The sequence below is a fragment of the Malaclemys terrapin genome, chromosome 11 (genome assembly GCF_027887155.1).
Source record: "Malaclemys terrapin pileata isolate rMalTer1 chromosome 11, rMalTer1.hap1, whole genome shotgun sequence".
In the NCBI taxonomy this organism is placed as follows: Eukaryota; Metazoa; Chordata; order Testudines; family Emydidae; genus Malaclemys; species Malaclemys terrapin.
Window position 1 is genome coordinate 72,137,934 of NC_071515.1, and position 24,271 is coordinate 72,162,204.

The following is a 24,271-nucleotide window of genomic DNA, read 5'->3' on the forward strand; positions in this document are numbered from 1 at the left end:
GAGGCGCAGTCATAAACTCTGTGGTGTAGCAGTGTTGAACCATGTGCAAGACCCACTTACCCATTGTTCTAGCTCTCCAAGCTGGTAGAAAGAGTTTGAGACCACCCACAGAAGGTATGGAGGGTAGGAGTGTTGGTGTATGAAGTGGCTGATGGCTCTCTAGGTGCACTCTGAAACACCATTTTCGCGATGACTGAGTGTGTTGTGCAGACGTCTGCGTTACCAGAACAGGTGGATGGGCTCTATGTACCTTAGGGCACTTCTGATGAGGTTTGTATGTCCGTTAGTAGTAGAAGTGAGGAGTTTTATAGCATTGGGCTGGTAGTGTACAATAACATTTTCTCTTTGATGCTGGTGTATATAAGCCCAAAGATAATAAGGTGGCTCTAGAGTCTTTTAGAGAGTGCAAGGAATCATCAGTTTTCTGGTTGAAGAGGTGTGATTCGTCAAAGGGAAGGTCCTCAACTGTGTTCTGCACCTCTCTAGGGAAACCTGAGGAGCGTAACCAGGATTTCCTCCTCATGACAATTCCAGTCGCTAATACACGCGAGGATGTGTCCGCTGAATCAACTGCAGCCTAAAGTATGAACCTGGCAACCAACTTGCCCTCCCTGTCTGCTGGGTGGAGCGTGGGTGTTGTTTGGTCTGCTCTGACACAGCTTCTACCAAAGAGTTATGTGAAGGGTGCGAAAATAAAAATTCTGATCCTTTGCAAGGGTGGCGGAGGCATAGTACCTTTTCTCAGCCTCCTGTGGGGTCAGTGCAGTCCTGGCCAGAGTATGCTACATGGTGCATGCCAGTTGAAGAATGGCATCATTGTTTGGTAAGGCCACCCTTTCCAATGCCAATACGTGCAGAATGTCTAGTAACTGGCACTGACTACTCTGCATCTCTTCCAGTGGCATCTCAAGAGCATTGGCTATTCTTCATAGGAGTTCTTGAAACTGACAACAGTCAGCTAGCAGGGAGGAAGGTGTCGATGAGACAGCTGCATCTGGAGACCACAAAGGGAATCTCTCTGGATCCACTGGCACTATCGGAGCCAGGCTGATCGGTGCATCGTCTAACCCCATTTCCGAATATCTATCAGATGAAGGGTTGGTGAAACAGGGAAGTTCTCCCAAGCTGAATGAGACTGTTCCTAAGGCGAATATTTGGGCCAACATGGCCAACTCAGTTGATCCTGCTGTTGTTGTACTTGTGCCCAAAGAGCCGGATACCAGCTTCTTGGATATGGCAAAGGAGGAAACTGCCATGGAGCCATCGGAACCCTCAGGTAGTTGTGTTTCCAGAACAGAGGCGGCAGACTGAGCCAAACATTCTGGTCTTCGGAGTCTTGCGTGAATGGCGGTGCTGATGGAGCCATCAGAACAGGATGCATTAGAAAGGTATGGCCAGCAGGAGGTAGATATAATGCCAGAGATGGAGCCCTCTGCAGAGGTGAGTGCACCAGAACATGTGGAGACCACACTCCTTCCAAGGCTAACAGTTCGTGAGGACAGGAGCACTTCCGATTTTTCCCCAGAGTCAATGGTATCCTGTTTATTGACAGGACCAGAACTGGTAAAGGGGCGTGGTCTCAGGACAGAAAATTTGCGGGACGCTGGCAGAGTGGAGGCAGGTGGGAAACAGCATCGGGGATCTGGTGAACGGTGTGGCCTCTTATCACTCTTGTGCGCCTTGGAGCGTGTAGCTCCTCCGTGGCTGGAACTCATGGATGATGCAGTGTCCTTCTTGGGTTTAGATGAAGACTTACTGCTATGCTTATGCGTGTGATTCCATGACTCATGGCTAGGCCCCGACATGAGGTCTGTAGCTTTGGTAGCAGCAGATCCAGACAGAGGCTCCGCAGTACCACTCTTGGATTGCTCAGGCCAATGTACGGGGGATTCTGTGGCCAGGATCTGACTTCAGGACCACAGCTACCTCCATGAGGTGTTTCTTGAAGCGGAGAGATTGGCCTTCCCGTGTACACGGGAAGGAGGAGCAGATACTGCACCTGGAAGCAATGTGGACTTTCCCCAAAGAGTACAAACAGCATTGGTGTTTGTCACTGATGGAAAATGAGCAAGGGCAGGAAGCACAGACTTTGAATCCTGGTGTCTTTGGCGTAATCCAGTACCGAGACCCAGGAGCTTGGGGGGAAGTGGCGGTGAAAGAGGGATTTGTTTGATGAGAAAAACCGCCAGAGCGGCATCCAAGGTCCTTATTTATAAAAACTGCTAGGAATTACTAAAGTACAATGAAAAACAATAAAATCCTAAATACAAACAAAAATAAGAACTCTTTTTGTAAAATATTTTGAAAATGTGTCCCTAAGAACAAGAGGTCAGCAGACGCTCTGATTCAGACCATCCAGCGGTGAGAAGGAACTGAAGAAACCACAAGGCAATACAAGGATATATGCACGAACCACCAAGCAATACTACTTGGAAAAGCTCTTGCTCTGGGTGCATGGCATATGTGCAGTGAATTGCAATAGCGACCATCACTTAAAGAACTATGTCTTTCCATTTCCCATGCCTTTTCTCTTCCCCAGTGACTTGTCTTATCAGTTCAGACTGTAAACTCTTTCGGGCATGGACAACAAGGTCATTACTCACGGAGTTCAGTATCACGCAGTCCTATGGCACTGCATTACAGATGTCAAATAACCATAATCAGCAAAATACTTATGCTTTATAGAAAACTTGAATAACTTTTCAGACATATTTCAAAAAAGTTAGAAGTCTCTAAAAGTAGCACGATTTATATATTATGCTGCCTGGAATTGTATAAGATATCGTCATCAATTTTCCATTTAAATTTAAGTAGGACAAAGCCAGTCTATGTTAATAAAGTCAGACAAATATAAATTAAAAAACCGCATATTTAACTAAAAGTTTACTTACAAACTCAAACCTTCAAATAAATATCAAGCATTACGTTTAACTTCAATTTAACTTGATTTCTACTCAAACCAAAATTAAAACTAAGACCATGTTTTATTTTCTTACTGATTTAAGAGCAGATTATTTTAGCCAGTCTACATATACAGAATTTAAAATCTTCTAATATTTAAGACAACTCAATCAAAACAAAATACAACCAGTAGTGTTTTAAAATAGACTAATTGCCCTATGGATAATTACTGAATTATGAAGAAAGCTGGTAGAACTGAATGTTTTATTATAGGTAAAGACACAGAATCAACATAACAAGAGGGAAAGGATAATACAGTCTTTTCTTTATGGGGAAATTTCATTGCTATTATTTTTCAGACCACCAAATTTTAAGACGAGTACTCACCAAGTCTCTCCTAAGTTGAATAAAAAACTGTTTGCACTTAAAAGAAATTTTTACAATCTTCAACCTAAATGAAAAATGAAATAAAATCAGAATATTTATACACTTTAGTATAATAAAATCATATTAAAACAATTATGGTACATTTATTGAAAGGTATGTTTTTACAGAGAACTAATTTAATTCATATGAAATTTCATTTGGCAGGAAATAACTAAAAAGAATAATGGCTATATTAGTAGTTTGTATGATTTAAGTTTTGTAAACGAAGGCACCCTCCCGATGTACATTTCATTGGTATGTTGGTAATTTTTTAAATAATTGTTCCACATATACATCTTTCAGTATTACTGTAAATCCTTAATAAATTCTCTATTTTTTTATTGTTACTTCCTGAGAAATCACCATCTCTGCAGGGGTCATATCTTATTTATTAGAAACATACTACTACAACGTCAAAGCAATAACTAAATGTATGTGAAACTCCTGGGATTAATGTGTCACTTAAAAGAAAGTTAGAGGCTGGTCACAGCAGTGCAGGATGGGGAAATACACCAGGGATAAAATCAGCCTCAGGCAGTAGCAATAGAGAAAAGAAACTAATTCCAACCTAAAATAGGTTATATCTAATAGTCATGAATAAGTTGCAATTCATTTTGTAAAATTAAGTCTAGTTTTTAAAATGTAAAATATTCTTAGAACAGAATATTTCAATATACTTTTTTTAAAAGCTCCCTTATACATTACTAATTGAAGATCACTTACTAATTCCTCAAAAAGAAGAACAGGAGTACTTGTGGCACCTTAGAGACTAACAAATTTATTAGAGCATAAGCTTTCGTGGACTACAGCCCACTTCTTCGGATGCATATAGAATGGAACATATAATGAGGAGATATATATACACACATACAGAGAGAGCATAAACAGGTGGGAGTTGTCTTACCAACTCTGAGAGGCCAATTAATTAAGAAAAAAAAAAAAAAAAAAAAAAGAAAACTTTTGAAGTGATAATCAAGCTAGCCGAGTACAGACAGTGTGATAAGAAGTGTGAGAGTACTTACAAGGGTTGACTATCTCCCCTTGTAAGTACTCTCACACTTCTTATCACACTGTCTGTACTCGGCTAGCTTGATTATCACTTCAAAAGTTTTCTTTTTTTTTTTTTTTTTTTTTTTCTTAATTAATTGGCCTCTCAGAGTTGGTAAGACAACTCCCACCTGTTTATGCTCTCTCTGTATGTGTGTATATATATCTCCTCATTATATGTTCCATTCTATATGCATCCGAAGAAGTGGGCTGTAGTCCACGAAAGCTTATGCTCTAATAAATTTGTTAGTCTCTAAGGTGCCACAAGTACTCCTGTTCTTCTTTTTGCGGATACAGACTAACACGGCTGTTACTCTGAAACTTACTAATTCCTGTATTCTATCCATGCCAGAGCAGCTTTCTGAAATAATGGCAACATCTGAAAGTTGGAGTCCTCATTACAATACATCCTGCTGTGTTTTACTACTTTAGACTACTTTAAGAGATTTTCTGCTGTTCTGTTAAAGCAACTTCCTGTGACCTATGGAATGGAGGCTGCTTCCTTGTTGCTGAAGAAGTCCCTTTATCTAGTAAAGTCAATTACAGCACAGGAACCCAAGGTCAAGTGTATTCTTTGACAAGTGCTGCCACCTTGTTATATGCAACTTGCTCATTTTGACAAAATGCTATGGTCAGTTATAAGGAACTCAGGGTAAAGAGAATCTCTAACTGTCCAAGCTAGCGAAGCAGGTCCTTTATGTCAAATTCCAGGACAGTCAGCCTGAAACACAGGCCTTAGACCTACCATCAAATTCTTTTAGTAAAGAATTTGTTAATGGGCTTGTATCCCTATTTAAAAAGTAACTGGACTCATGGCAGATACATATGCTATAAACAGTTACAATACACCTTTCCCACATTTTGGAAAACCTACTGAATGAAAAGATACAGGTTTGTTGAAGTAAAAAAAATCAGAACAGAAATGTTACAAAATACCTGCTTTTCACTCAGAACTAAATCAATGGCTATTATAAGAATAAATACAAAAATAGTCAGTTTATGCAGACAGTTATGTTAAGTGAAGTTTCTTCAATGTGCTTCCATAGTAACCCACTGATGTCCTGTCATCATTTCAATAAGAGTCCCCTTCTCACTAGGTCTACAAAAAAGCCTTATCACAGGTGTAAGTAAGACAAAGAGTAAGGGACTGGGAAATCTAAGTGTTTGTTTTCCTTTTGAACAAGAACTTTTCCACAAAACCAAGCAAAGAACCACGATCACTGGGTAAACAAACCTGTATGAAGTGCACTTATTAACTGGAGTTTATACCATATTTTGTTAAATCAAAATTATATGGGGTATAATGACAACTTTCAACTTCTGTAATTTGAAGAAGATGGCAATGATATAATGCGGGGTGGGCAAACTAAGGCCCCTGGGCTCCCGCTGGGGAGCAGGGGCTAGGGCTTGCCCCACTCCGGCACTTCAGCCGGAGAGCAGGGTTGGGGGCCGCTCCACACGGCTCCTGGAAGCAGCGGCATGGCCCCACTCCAGCTCCTACGCGCTCCAATGGCCCCCTCCAGCACTCCAATGGGAGCTGTGGTGTAAGATTTCAAAATTTCATTATGAAGCAATTGATAGAACTCAGACCAAGAGTCTGTCTGATATCTAGCCTTTTGCTTCATCAGTTGCAAGTCAACTAAATACAATGGGAACTCGTGAGGAAGGAGCCAAGGAAGGAGCCAAGGAAGAGAGCGTTTAGGATGGTACAGGAGAACATCTTACTAGATCATTGACAAAGTGGTCCATTAGCCAATCGTTTCTTTAGCCTGCAAAACACACACACACACACACACACACACACACACACACCCCTTCCTTATCTCTAAGCCTAGCCTCAAAATCAAGATTCAGAGTGTGACCAACTATTCAAATTACTCAGAATTTAGAACAAATTAAGAGACTTCAAATGATACTGCAGAAAACAATCCACAGGCACTCAGATAATACTATGACTTGGGGGGGGGGGGGGAAGGAGCACATAAATAGATCAGGATTGCATCAACTCAAGGAGGGACTTTTTGGTGTAGCAAGATAAGCTATGCACATATCCAGATCTCCTCACAATATTGATGAATCCTAAAATTCGCACATAAACTGGATATGCTGTATCAGATCTATCTGTATCTCCAGGGAATCTGCAATCCTCGAACAGAGTTCCTGGAACTGTTTAAAATCATCCCCCATGGTGGGCATGATTGTTTCATCCAGGGAAGAGGATGAAAATTTGGCACCTGGTGCAGGGTCCTGGTCCAAAGTCTCCTTTAATTCCTTGACTGCCTCTCCCGGAGGGTCAGATGGTCCAGGTACAAAGGGTGAAGAAGAATGCCTCGATCTCACCCTGAGTGGACTGGGAGGCTTAGGATATTGTTGGCAGTACGCTGCCCATGCATCCCAGAAAGGACACTGAGGTAGAAATGGCATCCATATGTGGCATCTATATGTGCCTGTACCAGCCTGGAGTTTTAGGTCCTGGGTGATAACCATCACGTTCTTGTGGATCTTGTCTAGTAACTGTGTGGGTAGGTGAGGAGTAGATTTTCCCTTCATCCTCATCACTAGATAAAGTAGGAGCTGATCTGTGCAGTGTAGTAAGTTGCCTTGGTACCGAGCATGCAGCACTGAGGTCACTACCAAGGAGTGGAGACTCCGTTGCTGAGGAGACCAGAAGATCTTTGTGGCAGAGAAACTGTTGCGGTACTGAGAGCATCAGTACCAAAGAAGGTGTTGTCAGCGGTACCGATGACTTTGCCGCAGTTGTTGGTGCCAAGGGTCGTGCAGAAGGTGGCGCCACAGCCTGTAGCATTGCCGAGCTGCTCGGTGCCACATGTTTGAGTGGCTCTGGTGGTACCGAGGCAGGGATTGTAGATCTCCCTTTACTGCCTTTTTCCAAGCCAGCCTGCTTAGGGTCTTTTGCTTGCGTGGTACTCACAGTACCGGATGGTGCCGCTACCTCAGAGGTGGAAGGTCTTGGTGCAGTTGGTACCGATGGAGACTACTGAGTCGGCGCTTTTTGGCGTATTCCCAAGGAGGGGAGTTCGGAACCCATTTCTTTGCTGCCTTCTTGGCAGAGTGCTCCTTCCCCTGAGCGTGTGGAGGAGAACCTGTCAGATGCCGCTGTAGGAAACTGTTGCCCTGGAGGGGTCTGTGATCCCGGATTGGATGTGGGCCATAAAGACTTCTCCATCATGAGAAGTTTTAGCTCTATGTCTCTCACCTTTCTGGCACGGACTTTCAAGTTGTGGCAGTGGGAGCACTTTTGAGGTACGTGTCTCACTGAGGCAGCAGACACACAGAGTGCCCATGACAAACTTAGATTGAGAAGCGGCAAGTGAGGCAACATTTAAAACGGGGGGAGGTGGGCATGTCCCTCAAAGGGGGGGGGAGGTGGGCATGCCCCTCAAAGGGGGGGTGGAGGGGAGGGATAGCTCAGTGGATTGAGCATTGGCCTGCTAAACCCAGGGTTGTGAGTTCAATCCTTGGGGCAAAATCAGTACTTGGTCCTGCTAGTGAAGGCAGGGGGCTGGACTCGATGACCTTTCGGGGTCCCTTCCAGTTCTAGGAGATAGGATATCTCCATATATATTAAATATATATATTAAAAGGAGGGTTCCTCTCATGAGGGAGGGTAACTATGCTACATCAAGGGGTGTCCTAACAACTGAAATTTAAATTCCTAAGGAAAAAAAAAGGGGGTTGTTTGTTTTTTTAAGAAAATAAACAGGGATGGGTAAGTAATTATTGACTAACTATTAACTAATTACTAACCAGCTAGTATTCTAAAGTTAAATTAGAGTACAGAGACACTGCTAAATGCTCCGTCTCAAGCTAAGGGCAGTAGAGAAGGAACTGAGGGAAGGTTGGTCACACAGCACTATGTAACTGCCAGAGGTGGTGTGAGACAGAGACAACGCATGTGCGACCCAACCAGGCACTGCTACTAACAATCTCCAACTACAAGAGTCGGGGAGCAGATTCATCTAAAGGGACTACAGGGACGCTCCTTGAAGAAGAACTGACTTGCTACTAAAAATCTCCGATTACAAGCATGGGAAGCAGATTCACCTAAAGTGACCACAGGGACACTCCTTGAAGAAGAACTGACTTGCTCCAGGTCACACGGGAGCTTTGTAGTGGAGCAGGAACCTGAACTCAGGTCTCCTGAATCCCAGGCTAGAACTTTAACCATTGAGATCACAAAAAAACAGATCACAAAAATCTCTAGATGCATTATCTTTAAGGGTAAGAAATATTTCCTTATATTTAAGTTTTTTCTGTTACTTAAGAAACAGACCTGAAACAGATGCTGAATCATGTAATTTTCAGGAATACTCAGCACCCACAGCCACAGATAGATTTCATCGAAAGCTCAGAAAAGAAGAACTATTTCATCAATGCAGAAACACTTCACAGTTTATACTTACGTGGCTCTTAGCAGAATTACCACATTGACTAAAGTGATCATAGTATAATACAGTTCTGTAACCCATAGGGCTAGCTTGCCTTTATTATATTCACTGCCTTGCCTTCATTATATTCCAGGCTTGGCCAAACTTGCTGACTGACTGAGCTGCATATGACAATCTTCAAAAGTCTGAGAGCTGGGGCATGCCTGCCAGGGCTCAGGGTTTCAGCCCCACTCCTGCTAAAGCCCCGAGCCCCAGCAAGTGCACCCCATGGGCTTGAAGCCTCAAGACCCCCCACCTTGCTTGGCAGAAGGCAACATATGAGGGGGGCTCATGGGGTCACATGCCTGCCCCCGCCCCCAGATTTTTGCCAGGGTTTGTTGGCCCCACTTGGTTACATGGCGCTTCTGGCCTCTCTCCTTGCATGGCAGCTGCTGGAGCCAGCAAGCAGGGAGCTGCGGCCGTGGCAAGAGGCAGTGACAAACAGCTGGGAACTGCAGGGAGAGCTGCTGCTTTTGCTGCTGCCTCTCCCTGCGGAGCTAAATCAGCGGTCCCTCCCTGAAGCTGTTTGCTGTTGTCTCTCCACATGGAGCTAACACCTGGGAGCTGCAGGGAAGGGCTGCTGAGGGAAAGAGGAGGAGCAGGCCTGGGGGGGGGGGGGGGGCATGACGCAAGCAGGCACCAGTCATCTCTGGCAAAAGCCCATAGCCCCACCACTCTGCCTCAGGGCAGAAGCCTCGAGCTCCCCCCACCCCAGTCTGATAGTGGGAGAACGGAGGGGAGTATGGGGGGGCTCTGCAAGCTGCACTTTAACTGTAAAAGAGCCACAGGTGGCTTGCGAGACACAGTTTGGCCACACCTGTTATATCCTGCCTTTATTATATTCAGCAGTAATGCAAAGAACCTACAGGCCTGTATTCCGTAAGACTTTGGCTTCAGCAGTGAGCACAAAGCTTGAGGCCTATGAACTTTGGCACAGATAAATGACCCAACGGGAACCCGTAAGTTTTGGGGAACTGGAAATAAGAGTTCCAGGGGGAATTCTGTCCACACAGCTAGCCACAAAAAAAATGTGCTAACATCAGCTTTTCGAAAGTTTTGGAAAGAACATCCAATTGCAAGATTGCCATGGCAATAAATTGATGCATATATAATATGTTGAAATCATTAATCTACTAACCTATAAAAGAACACCTCAACATTAGTAGGATGAGAAAATACAAATAAGGAAGAGGGGAGAAACCCCTACTGAATATACATTAGACATGGTGGAGTCAGCGTAACATATTATAAAGGTTACATCCCAACCAGTGGGCAGTGAAAGAGAGAGATGTAGTCCTTGGAAGATGCCAAAATGATGGCCACTGATGATGATGAAGATGATAATGGCTAGTATTTCAGGTTGTTCTGCAATGGATGGTGTGAATATGGATATTTAGATGTACTTTCTGTATTATTATTATTTATCTTATTGAGTTGGAGTGTTTGTGACTTTGCTAAATGTATTAATAAATTACTGTAAATATAGAAAAGTCCCTATAGTGTGCGTGTTGCAACTATGCACACCAGAGTTCCCAATTATATGACTTGCATCTGAAGAAGTGAGGTTCTTACCCACGAAAGCTTATGCTCCCATTACTTCTGTTAGTCTTAAAGGTGCCACAGGACCCTCTGTTGCTTTTTACAGATTCAGACTAACACGGCTACCCCTCTGATACTTGACCCAATTATATAGTAATTTTAAAACTATTGGGCCTGATCTTGGGACAAGAACCTATCAACCCTCAAAGTGATAACTGGGAATTCTTATGTAATCAATATAATTTAGAGAATTTTTCACTTGACCAGAGCTCAAAGAGCCGGGAAGTGATAGATCAGGCTACAATTCCCATCTTGTGTCAGCTTCTGTGTGTCCTAGAGAAATACAATTTCAGTTACCAATTATGTGACCTAGCTTCTATGCTAAGATTACCATTCTGTTATGTTGTGCCTTTAAACACAAATCTATACTTGGTATCCTTAGTTACTTGACTAGAGAGGACACTTCTGTGAGGCTGCTTGATGTCAGAATCAGACTTAAGCGAAAAAGGACTTAGTACAGCCTTGCAAAATTTTATTAACTTAACAACGACAAACAAATCAATGGGCAAGCAAAATATGAGTTCACTTTTCATTATCTTGGGGTAAATAGATTTGGTGTCTGACAAATGTAGGGCTGGTACATTTTCAAGACAATTTTGTAAGGCTGATTTATTCCAGTCACAGTTCTAAGGCAGATACAGTCCACTCAGTTTCTATAATGATATGTTCAATGAGAAAACCTAAAAACGGATTCTACACAGACAAACAGAACCAATGGAGCAAGGGCTATTTATGAGAAAAATGGAAACAGCCTTGAAAAGTTATGAAAGTTTGACAGCAGTTACTTCACTCAGTCTTATTTTATTAGAAACTACAATGTCATGTGTTTTTCAATTAGGTTCATGTCTAGTCTTCACTTCCAGTAGGTCTCTACATACAGCCTTGCTTCTTCGATGAAATTATAAGGATTTTTTTTCTTTTCCTCTGAAGCGTAAGCTATGTGGCACAGAGTCAAGATGCCAGGCTTGGTGGGGCAAAGGTCTGGATCCAATAGGACATGCGTTCTCAACTTGGGGTTCATTACTACCCTTCCTTTCCCATATTGCTATGTGGGACAGGGCAACTCAGTAGGTACAATTTTGAGCACCACTGAAATATGGCAATTCCTACGAAAAATTTGGAGTTAAAGGTAACAGGACAGAAAATCTTAAAAATACAATATATTTACGGGAAATGATTATTGCATTTTCCTAAACAAATGCTCTTACTTTATCTTCTACCTAAAGTGAACATGGCTATACCACCTATGAATGGAGAGAAACATACTAACAAACACTCCTCCTTGAATATTCTCAAGTGCTGCACCAAGCCAATAATTTAAATTTTTAATACTCAGTATAGCTTATCCACAAAAGAAGAAACAGAAAAAACAGTCATGATCATTTATTATTGATCAAGATTGTAGTTCTAAGTTCTAGTACAAATATTTACACTAAGAATCCAACATAGTCATAAAATTTCTCAGTGAGAAAACAGACATTTTTTAATTCCCATGACACTGACTCTGGCTACACAGTCTTATTGAACACTACCTATGTTTCCAAATTCCTGCAGGAAAACTGTGGTGAAACTATGTTATGCACTACAAACATTTAACAGTATAGCCTAAAAAGTTTTTAGAAGGAAAATCCTCATTCATAAAAACATCCACATGCGGTATCCAGTGCACAGTATATGAAGTCACTCACTATACCTGAGGTACAAATATTGAATAGTTTTAGATCGCTTTATCATCATGAAGCTGCTTGTATTAATTTGAAGAACATATTTTGAAATAATAAACACAAAAGCATTTGTTGAAAACAGTTTTCCTTACCACAGAAAGGTGTTAATTCGTACCCTGTTCTTATAAATTAGTATTCCTCCTGACATCACTCCAATCATAATTTCATTGTTACTTTGATCCTTTAAAAGAGAACAAAACAATAGATTCAACACAAAACAATTAAAATATATATTGTAGAAACCCATATATATTTTATATATGATCATCCACATCCCCTCTCTCATACACACACCAAAATCCTATCTTAATTAACCTATTGGGGCAAGTTTTTAATGCAATGAACATTTAATGGTACAGTTCCTATTAACCTGAGCTGAAAATTTACCCCATTTTTTCCCTTCACTATTAGGAAGTACTCCCCTCACAAATGCAATTTATATCTTTCCTTTTCCACCTAACCCTCTGTTCTCACTGCTAAATCTCTGTTCCATGCCCTTTTCACTTACCTAGACTACAGTAACTGTCTCCCTCACGCTAATCTATATGCACTCTAGTACACACAGCAACTGAAATTATCTTCTTTGCATGTCACTCCAATCCTGTGAACCACTACCTTAACTTCCTTCCCCATTCAACATGGGGTTCCAACTTACCACTTGCAAGACTTTACACAGCACCTTCCCTGTTTATATCATAGCCTTTGTCTCTTCCTCCTCTCATAATTCCAATTTTTTTAATTGTAATAATGGCAAACTAAAGAGTGTTCAAATGCTACAGTGATAAGTAATAGTTATGAAAATAATGTCTAAAAACAAAAATCCAAGATTCTTAGCTGCTATGGCAGGCTCTAAAGGGAAAGTGCACATTCCTGCAGTTTGTCTCATAGGTCCACTATCCTTTTTAGAGTATGACACTTTTAATATTGATTTAGTAATTTAAACTGAGGTAATCCATTCTCTGGAAGAATGCATCTTTTTTCAGTTTTACACAGATACTCCCATTCTTGTCTTCTAATGGAATTATCTGCTTAAATAGCCTTGAAATATAAGGTAACTTATTGGAAGTAGTTGTAGTAGTGAAAATTACCTAAACGAAACATATTACACAATGTATCCAAACACAGATGATTATGAATCACAGGTTCAGTAAACTGACTTGGTAACAATCCAACAGTAAACTCAACTAACAACTTATACTCCTACATGAAAGCAAGTTGCAATTTCAGTACTTAGGGCATTGTCTACACTACAATCGCTACAGTGGCACGTGTGTAGTGCTGCAGCTATGCGGATATAGCATAGATACTTACTACAGAGATGAAAAGGGTTTTTCTATTGCTATAGTAAATCTACCTCCTTGAAAAGCAGCAGCTAGGTCGAACGTAGAATTCTTCCATCATCCTAGCTGCATCTATTGTGAGGGTTAGGTCGACCTAACTATGTCACACAGGGCATAAAATTGTTTACATCCCTGAGGGACGTAGCTAGGTCAACCTAAGTTTTAGGTTTGGAGGTGGGAGATCCTAGTACAAATAAGACTTTTGCTATTTCAAACCATACTTTGCTAAAAATGTTTCTGCACTCTATCAAATGCCTGCTCTTTCCCAACATGTGTATAAGCAAGGATTGGGTGCATCCATGTAATGTAAAAGTTGTAAATACTTGAAATCCTATTTAGCACGTTTCTTTATGTAGAATTAAGATCAGAAATCAGAACACGACTTATTTTTAATAGAAGAATCCATGCTGTTTGAAGATTATAGTTTTAAGTAAAATGTAAATCTGTGTTGGTGGGGCTTCAAGAGACAGATGGGAAATTGTTCCTACAGATGACCTACTTACAAATGATGCATTTTAACATATTGACAAGAACTTAGATAATGAACTCTTAGATACACACTTGGATATTGGCCATAATCTGCAATGTCCATTTAAAAAGTGTATTATTGCCCTGGTTGCAATGATGTAACCTTCACAGTATTAAATTATACAAAGGTTTATGGAACTTGCAACTTAAGTGAGATAGTAAACGTGAGAACTTCCCATTCAGTTTAATAGGATATTAACTGAAGCCAAATAAAAACTTCAGAAGCCAAAAGTTCCCTAAATGCCGAAGAGACATTCAACAACCACATTTATCCAATACAGTTGCAAATAACTGGCACAGCCTGATGTTCACCTTACTTAGCCTCAGACTGAGCAAGGTACTTAATCATTTGTGTAACTTTAAGCATGAAATCAAATAAGGGCTACTCAAATTGCTGAAAGTTAGGCCCATGACTGAGTACCCTGCTGAATTAGGACCTTGAACATTATACTCAAATTATACTAAACTGTTCCTGAAAATATCATGAATCTACTTTTATATTACGGTATGAATTCATTCAAACTTACTCTTGCATAGTGCAATTCAACTCCATAGAGTTCTAAGGTACGTGCTGTATTGAGATAATTGAACTCAGCTTCTGCAGGAGACAAGCCTCTATAACGACAAAGATGGGTTAAATACGAAGCAGCCCAAAAGTACGTAAAATATCCAGATCCCTTAGTCAGCTCAAGCAGATTTTAAAAATTCATTACTTTAACCTCATTTTTTCTGATAAACTAACTCCCCCTTGACTCCACCATATACATTGATTGTCATGCAACAACTTTGGCAGCTAGAGATTCAAGCACTTTCCTCACATATATTTGTTAATTAGTTGATTGGTCTCCACATGTGTACACTCACAATTCTGCCTGTTCTGCCTCCACACAACAAAAATGTCATTAAATGAAGTCTGCAATACATACTCTGCACATATATATGTTTATTTCAAATGGCACAGTGAAAGGTGCCTTAAAGGGCCTGAAAACCTTTGAGTTGGCAGTGAAGTCTCTAGAAACTGCTCTTGCAATTAGTACTACATTTTCAATTGAAATAATATCTTCTCTGCAGGGTTCACCCTAGGTTTTAATATTTGTACAATCACCAAGTTCAAATTGTTTGTTTTTCCGTATTCCCCCAACCTTTTTAATTTGCTATATGTTTGACTGAAACTGAGCAGTGTAGACAGTCACTAATTGGCAATTTTGGTAGTTGCTAAAGTCACCAGTATCCCCTATCTGTAATAAATAAATGTGTTAGAGGAGTACAACCCCTGTTAAACATTTTAGTGCCTATTTCCTAACATACTAATAGACTCTTTTTAACTGAAAGTTTATCAACTGTATATTATTACACCAATTAGGATATTTACTTTCAATTATTTTTTTTGTTTCATATCCTTTTGGCTCTGTAGTAGAAAGTCATACAACTGATAAAATCTGATGTATTGCAAAACTGCTTTATCTACTTCTGAGAGAGAGACAAGGCAATGAGGTAACATCTCTTGTTGGACCAACTTCTGTTGGTGGAAGGTAAAGGTTTCAAGCTTTGCAGAGCTCTTTTGCTGGTCCGGGGAAGGTAACTAGAATGTTTGAGCTAACTACAAGTTGGGACAAACTATTAAGCACAAGGGGTTAAATCATGCTATAAGATACCACTTAAAATGAAGAGGTCGATTAAGGGTTAGCAGGCAGCAAGATGTATTAAAAATTGTTGTAATGAGCCATAAAACTAGTCTCTCTGTTAAGTACATAGTTTTTAGTGTATAACAGAATTATGAATTTAATTTCCCACGCTTGCCTTTTGAATGTTTCCATTGAGGACGAGCACTGAGAGGGCCGATATGGAGTGGTCATTTTGTGAAAAGTGTTTACCCGTGGTGATAGGGTGTTTTTGGTTTTTTATCATTTTACTGTGAGAGTTCATTCAAGAGCATAGGAATTGTCTGGTTTCGCCAACACTGCTGTTGTTGGGATATATGACACACTGGATGAGGTGCATCACACAGTGATGGGCACGTGCAAGACCCATGAATCTTGAAAGGTGTGTTGTGGGGGGGGGGCAATGATCATCACAGCCGTGGAAATATGTCTGCAGCTTTTGCATCTGTTCTGTTGGCGGCTGCTGCGGGGAGCTTGCTTAACTAGGTTGGGGGGTTCATTGAAGGCCAGAATAGGGGGTTCGGGAAAGATCTCTTTCAGGATGCAGACAAATATGAGTTGTAATTGTTTGATGATACCCTATATGGGTTCCAATGTCGGATGGTAAATGACAACTAGGGGTGTGCGGTCAGTGCGGTATTTATTTCTGTGTTGAAGCAAATCCTCCCGTAGTATTTGAGTGGCCTATTTCACGATGTGATCTACTTCTCTGGTGGTGTGCCCTTGTTTAGTGAAGGCGGTTTTAAGTGTGTTTAGCTGTGTATCCCAGACTTTGTCTTCAGAGCAAATTCTGTAGTATCTGAGTGCCTCGCCACAGATAACAGATGCCTTTGTATGTCTGTGATGGTTGCTGGATTGGTGGAGTGTGTAAGAGTGGTGATCTGTAAGTTTCTTGTATAGAGCTGTTTGAAGGGTTCCACTGTTGAAGTTGATTGTGGTATCCAGGAAGTTGATGCTGGTGTAGGAGTGTTCTAGAATGGCTGTTGAAGTTGTGGGGGAAATCTATCAAGGAATTTAGGTCATCTGTCCAGAAGATGAAAATATCATTGATGTATCTCAGGCATATCACTAGTTTTGTGGTGCATTTTCCCTGAAATACTTCCTTGGGATGGCCCATGAAGAGGCTGGCATACTGGGGAGCCACCTAGTACCCATGGTTTGGACAAAGTGTTTGTTAAATGTAACGGCAGCGATGCTATCATGGTGACAGATGTTGGTGTGTAGGAAGGTGACATCTCTGGTGGCATGGATGGCATTCTGAGGGAGGCCGTTAATGTTGTGGAGTTTTTGGAGGAAGTTGGCAGTGTCTTGGAGGAAACTGCCTTTTGCAAGGCGAATGGTTCGAGGATGGTTTCTATGAGTCCTGATATTTCTTCCGTGAAAGTGTCATGGCCAGATATGATGGGTCTGTCTGGGTTCCCTTTTTTGTGCATTTTGGGAAGCATGTAGATGGTTACTGGGGTGGGAGAGGAGGGGTTGATGAGGTTATAGAGTTTTTCTTGGAGTTGCCTGGGGAAGGAATTGATAGTATCTTTAAATTCCTGTGTGAATTGTGGTTTTTATGCTAGGTGGTGTCAGAGAGTCGTCTGTTGCCCTCACTGATGTAGTCATTATGATTAACGACTATGATGGCGCCTCCTTTGTCTACTGGTGCGTTCACTATTTGATGGCTGGATTTCAGGGACTGTACAGCAATCCTCTAGATGGTAGAGAGATTGTGTGGATATAATATTTGTTGAAGAGTCCAGTCAATTTTTCTCTGAAAGTAATCAATGTAATGATCAAGTATGTGGTTTCTTCTGCTGTATGTGTGTCTGTGTGCAGTCAGATGATTACCTTTTCTTATGACTGTCAACGGAAGTGTGGTAGTTGTGGGTGTTGTCGTCTTTGTTGTGAAAGAATTCCTTGAGGAAGAGTCATCAAAAGAATTCTTCTCGTTCTCCACATGTTAGTACGGTATCAGGTTCTGTGGTGGGGCAGAAATTCAGTCCCTTGGAGAGTACAGATACTACCGTATAGATTAAGTAGTCTTGATAGGTTGATGATGTTGGGGTGTTGTTTAATGTCCATGTGATAGGTTATGGTATCTTGGTTTCTCTCAGAGATGGTGGTGCTGGTTGTGAAGTTGTTATAGTTGGTTCCACTTTTTGTTTTGGTGTTGTTGGCTGTCATCAGATTTTTTTTGTTTGTTATTTGGGGTTTCCTGATTTTTTAATTCCAGTGTGTGGGAGCATGTGATGATTTTTTGTTTGAAGTGATCCCTTCTGGAATATGTAAAGTTCAGGAGATGGTTCCTCCATTTTTCTGACATTTTTCTGCAGTGTTTTTCTGGTGAATCCTCTGGAAATTATGTTTTGTTTGTTGAATCTGCTCAGGAAGTGAATGTCACTGTTCAGTCTGGCTTCCTCCTTCTCTATGTTGTGATGGTTCCATTTTAAATGGCAAAATTTGATATCTTCCATACTTATTTGCAGTGTTATTGTAGCCATCTTGGTCCCAGGATATGAGCGAGACAATATAGTTGAGATAATATCTTTTATTGAACCAACTTCAGTTGCTGGAGAGACATGCTTTTGAAGTTCACAGAGCTCCTCTTTAATATACTTCTAAATATATACACACACACACTTCTACAGTAATTCCCTGTTGCTGGTAAAGGCAACATACACAGAAACCTTATGCAGGCAGATCATTATGAATGACTGAAGACTTTTCTTAAAGAAACCAAAATTTCCTATAAAAATTCACACACTACTATAGAAAAAAAGTCTCATATATATCCTTTCTTCAAAGTAATTTAAAGATTAGCACACTCATTCTGAATCTTCCCTCTTCTCCAAACTGCAGCAATACTTTATATAAAGACATGTAAAAATACTGCATTGTAAAAATTCACCTATTAAGTTTATTCAGGCAATATTTCTACAAAGGCACAGCATCTGTAGACAGTGATATTATAAAATAAGAATAATTTTTTCTGTAAATTCTTACATATGCTGATGATGTAATTTTGCTATTTCTTTTTCAAAGTCTTGAGGCTGGCTAGGGATGAAAGAGTAGTCTGAGAGGTAGCCTGGCAAGTTTTCTGAATGGCTGTAGTCTCCCAATTCGGCTAAGAGATTGAAGGGAAAGATTATTACTTGTTTAGTGCAAACAACATATTCAGCACTGTATAATACCCAAAGTTTAACACAGTTCTGGACCCAAACACCTTATGATCTAGAACAGACAAAGAAGACAGAAGTTTGAATTCACCTTGTTTCCTTAACATGAGTTATAAGCTCAGTCGGTATCACTGAAGTAGTTTTTAAAAAGGACTTGAATGACAAAAAGGTGCTGGCTTGGCAAAATGGTTTATGAAATGTTCATGTTATAATGTACTTAACTTACTTACCACCTATATAATGATTAACTCTAAATAAACAGAATTTTGTTGCTCCAGGGTATTTCTGTAATCAAATACTGTTTGTTTCTGTCCATGTTTTCATTTCATTATGAGGACTCACTTTTTCAATATTTCCAAAACCTGTTATAATTTTATCCTCTAGAATATAAGATTTGCAAAAATAACCTAATGCATTCTTGCCGAGGTATTTCCAAAAACACAAAAAAATTGCTTATTTTTATGTCAGCTCATATATCAGTTTATTCAAACAATTGAAAATTAGAATTATAGAAATTTATCACAATTTTTCAGATGATGTTTTATAATTTTATCACATTAATTAAGATAACAGCTCCTGCATTATTAAATCTAAGATCTATGACCAATTTTAACAAACAAAATGGGTAGGATTGCTAAAAAGTTAGGCTTTGAGAGCATGACTATAATTGGACAGTACTGAAAACCAGTTTTAAAAATCAACTTCAGATCTTGTAACTGATTTATTGTTTTGGAGAAGCAGCACATTTAGTTAAAGACTGTCCCTGTTCTATTTCCTTATAGCTAGGGCCCTACCAATTTCACAGCCATGAAAAACACGTCATGGACCGTGAAATAAGCCCTTCCCCATGAAATCTGATGTCCCCTTGTTCCTAGGAGTGCCCCAGCAAAGGGGACTCCTAGCTCTGGTTGGGCAGTGGAGGGACAGGACTTGTCCATTTCCTGCACAGCTGCTCTGGAGGGGGGTGACCAGACCTACATCTGGGTGCCTCCCCCTGCTGCAGGATGCTCTTGGACTGGGCAGGAGCCCCAGAGGTTCCTGCAACTGGAGACTTGTGGAGCTGTGTCCCATCTTCCCTGTGCTGCTGGGAGTGCACCAGCAAAGGAGGCTCCTAGCTCCGGCTGGGCAGGGAAGGGACAGGACTTGTCCATCTCCTGCACAGCTGCTCGGGGGGTGGAGGGAAGAGAGGGAGGAGGACAGATCAGACCCACCTCCACCTCCGGAAACCTCCTGCGGCTGCAGGAAGCTCTGCGGTTGCTGCCTTCAGAGTTCAGCTCTGAAGGCTGCACAGAAGTGAGGGTGGCAATCCCATTACCTTCCTACAACACGTTTGCGACCACCCCACACAATCCCCCTTTGGGTCCAGATTCCCATGGTTACAACACAGTGAAATTTCAGATTTAAACATCTGAAAACGTGAAATTTACCAATTTTCAAATCCTATGGCCATGAAATTGACCATAATGGACCGTGAATTTGGTAGGGCCCTACTTATAGCTATTGTGTATACATATTTATAAAGGGTCCCATATGCTAAAGCCTCTGGGACCATAAAATCTCACATACAAACATAATGGAGAACATTAAGGTTGTACTTTTAAGCATTCAAATATCAGGCAATGTCAACAGTAGGATTGCATGTGCAAACCTAACTTAGCCTGATCCTGGAAGGCGGCCTTCTGAGGCTACATGGGGTATAAATACCGTCTCCTCCCCACTCCACACACACACACTCCTCCAGTGAGCAGGAAGAGCAATGCAGTGTCCTTCTCCTGACTTGGCCCCACAACTGCTTCATGCCCTTCCTATCCATCCCTGTAAACTTTCCCCCATGTCCCCATCTGCTGTAAGGGAACCTGTAGATGGTCAACACCCCTTTTCTTCCAGCTAGTTAGACAAAGACCCCCTGAACCAATGTTCCCTCTAATTTTTTCCATCCATGTGCAGAATGAATTTTGTTATGTGCACCATATCAAGGTAATATGCAGATGTGCGCCACCAGTAGAAACCAAAAATCTAGATATAATATACCTTTTTAAAAAATTACCATAGGGATAATTACTCCAGCCAGGACAGGTTAGACATGTTAGAACTCACTACTTAAAGAATTAAATTTAAAGAGTAAGAGAGAAATAAAAATTATGAAATGCATACATACACCAGTCAAAACACTAAAATAAGACACTTTGAAAGAAGTATCAAGAAGTAATAACAACAACACAAGTATGTGTTGCAAGGTGAGTGTGAAAGACTGTGTATGTGTGTCAGAGACACACAGCGTGTGTGACAAAGAGAGACGCATGTTGACTCTTTAAGTACGCTGACCCCACTTTAAGCATGCTGCCCTTTTAAGTAGATCAGCAAGTTCAGACACAGCAGCAGCTGCCAGCAAGCTCCATCTGCCCTGAGCCCTGTCGTCTCTTTCCACATCCTTCTTGTAGTGTGGGGCCCAAAACTGGACACAGTATTCCAGATGAGGCCTCACCAATGTCGAATAAAGGGGAACGATCACGTTCCTCGATCTGCTGGCAATGCCCCTACTTATACAGCCCAAAATGCCGTTAGCCTTCTTGGCAACAAGAGCACACTGTTGACTCATATCCAGCTTCTTGTCCACTGTGACCCCTAGGTCCTTTTCTGCAGAACTGCTACCTAGCCATTCGGTCCCTAGTCTGTAGCAGTGCATGGGATTCTTCCGTCCTAAGTGCAGGACTCTGCACTTGTCCTTGTTGAACCTCATCTGGTTTTTTTCGGACCAATCCTCTAATTTGTCTAGGTCCCTCTGTATCCGATCCCTACCCTCTAGTGTATCTACTACGCCTCCTAGTTTAGTGTCATCTGCAAACTTGCTGAGAGTGCAGTCCACACCATCCTCCAGATCATTAATAAAGATATTAAACAAAACCGGCCCCAGGACCGACCCTTGTGGCACTCCGCTTGAAACCGGCTGCCAACTAGACATGGAGCCATTGATCACTACCCGTTGAGCCCGACGATCTAGCCAGCTTTCTATCCACCTTACAGTCCATTCATCCAGCCCATACTTCTTTAACCTGGCGGCAAGAATACTGTGGGAGACCGTATCAAAAGCTTTGCTAAAGTCAAGGAATAACACATCCACTGCTTTCCCCTCATCCACAGAGCCAGTTATCTCATCATAGAAGGCAATTAGGTTAGTCAGGCACGACTTCCCCTTCGTGAATCCGTGCTGACTGTTCCTGATCACTTTCCTCTCCTCTAAATGTTTCATAATTGATTCCTTGAGGACCTGCTCCATGATTTTTCCAGGGACTGAGGTGAGGCTGACTGGCCTGTAGTTCCCCGGATCCTCCTTCTTCCCTTTTTTAAAGATGGGCACTACATTAGCCTTTTTCCAGTCATCTGGGACCTCCCCCGATCGCCATGAGTTTTCAAAAATAATGGCTAATGGCTCTGCAATCTCACCCGCCAACTCCTTTAGCACCCTCGGATGCAGCGCATCCGGCCCCATGGACTTGTGCACGTCCAGTTTTTCTAAATAGTCCCGAACCACTTCTTTCTCCACAGAGGGCTGGTCACCTTCTCCCCATGCTGTACTGCCCAGTGCAGCAATCTGGGAGCTGACCTTGTGCGTGAAGACAGAGGCAAAAAATTCATTGAGTACATTAGCTTTTTCCACATCCTCGGTCACTAGGTTGCCTCCCTCATTCAGTAAGGGGCCCACACTTTCCTTGATTTTCTTCTTCTTGCTAACATACCTGAAGAAACCCTTCTTGTTACTCTTAACATCTCTTGCTAACTGCAACTCCAAGTGTGATTTGGCCTTCCTGATTTCACTCCTGCATGCCTGAGCAATATTTTTATACTCCTCCCTGGTCATTTGTCCAATCTTCCACTTCTTGTAAGCTTCTTTTTTGCGTTTAAGATCAGCAAGGATTTCATTGTTTAGCCAAGCTGGTCGCCTGCCATATTTACTATTCTTTCTACACATTGGAATGGTTTGTTCCTGCAACCTCAATAAGGATTCTTTAAAATACAGTCAGCTCTCCTGGACCCCTTTGCCCTTCATGTTATTCTCCCAGGGGATCCTGCCCATCTGTTCCCTGAGGGAGTCAAAGTCTGCTTTTCTGAAGTCCAGGGTCCGTATTCTGCTGCTCTCCTTTCTTCCTTGTGTCAGGATCCTGAACTCGACCATCTCATGGTCACTGCCTCCCAGGTTCCCATCCACTTTTGCTTCCCCTACTAATTCTTCCCTGTTTGTGAGTAGCAGGTCAAGAAAAGCTCTGCCCCTAGTTGGTTCCTCCAGCACTTGCACCAGGAAATTGTCCCCTACACTTTCCAAAAATTTCCTGGATTGCCTGTGCACCGCTGTATTGCTCTCCCAGCAGATATCAGGGTGATTAAAGTCTCCCAGGAGAACCAGGGCCTGCGATCTAGCAACTTCTGCTAGTTGCCAGAAGAAAGCCTCGTCCACCTCATCCCCCTGGTCTGGTGGTCTATAGCAGACTCCAACCACGACATCACCTTTGTTGCTCACACTTCTCAACTTTATCCAGAGACACTCAGGTTTTTCTGCAGTTTCATACCGGAGCTCTGAGCAGTCATACTCCTCTCTTACATACAACGCAACTCCCCCACCTTTTCTGCCCTGCCTGTCCTTCCTGAACAGTTTATATCCATCCATAACAGTACTCCAGTCATGTGAGTTATCCCTTCCTTCATAGGTCATGTTCTCAAGACCTTTAATCATTCTTGTTGCTCTTCTCTGGACCCTCTCCAATTTCTCCACATCTTTCTTGAAATGCGGTGCCCAGAACTGGACACAATACTCCAGTTGAGGCCTAACCAGCGCAGAGTAGAGCGGAAGAATGACTTCTCGTGTCTTGCTCACAACACACCTGTTAATACATCCCAGAATCATGTTTGGTTTTTTTGCAACAGCATCACACTGTTGACTCATTTAGCTTGTGGTCAACTATAACCTCTAGATCCCTTTCTGCCGTACTCCTTCCTAGATAGTCTCTTCCCACTCTGTATGTGTGAAACTGATTGTTCCTTCCTAAGTGGAGCACTTTGCATTTGTCTTTGTTAAACTTCATCCTGTTTACCTCAGACCATTTCTCCAATTTGTCCAGATCATTTTGAATTATGACCCTGTCCTCCAAAGCAGTTGCAATCCCTCCCAGTTAAGTACTTAATAAGCGTACTTTCTATGCCAATATCTAAGTCGTTAATGAAGATATTGAACAGAGCCGGTCCCAAAACAGACCCCTGCGGAACCCCACTTGTTATGCCTTTCCAGCAGGATTGGGAACCATTAACAACAACTCTGAGTACGGTTATCCAGCCAGTTATGCACCCACCTTATAGTAGCCCCATCTAAATTGTATTTGCCTAGTTTATCGATAAGAATATCATGCGAGACCGTATCAAATGCCTTACTAAAGTCTAGGT

The 24,271-nt window shown here is 41.7% G+C and overlaps 1 protein-coding gene across 6 annotated transcripts in view; it reads right to left on the reverse strand.

Moving 5' to 3' along the window:
- PTPN4 (protein tyrosine phosphatase non-receptor type 4) overlaps positions 1-24,271 on the reverse strand; it is a 207,056-nt gene that overhangs the window by 97,917 nt on the left and 84,868 nt on the right. For all 6 annotated transcript variants that reach the window (XM_054044369.1, XM_054044368.1, XM_054044367.1 and 3 more), the window contains 4 exons: positions 18,666-18,786; positions 14,541-14,628; positions 12,238-12,326; positions 3,289-3,352 (listed from right to left, as the gene is read on the reverse strand). In XM_054044369.1, coding sequence (XP_053900344.1) covers positions 3,289-3,352; positions 12,238-12,326; positions 14,541-14,628; positions 18,666-18,786 — 362 coding nt within the window. The remainder of the gene's footprint in view (positions 1-3,288; positions 3,353-12,237; positions 12,327-14,540; positions 14,629-18,665; positions 18,787-24,271) is intronic.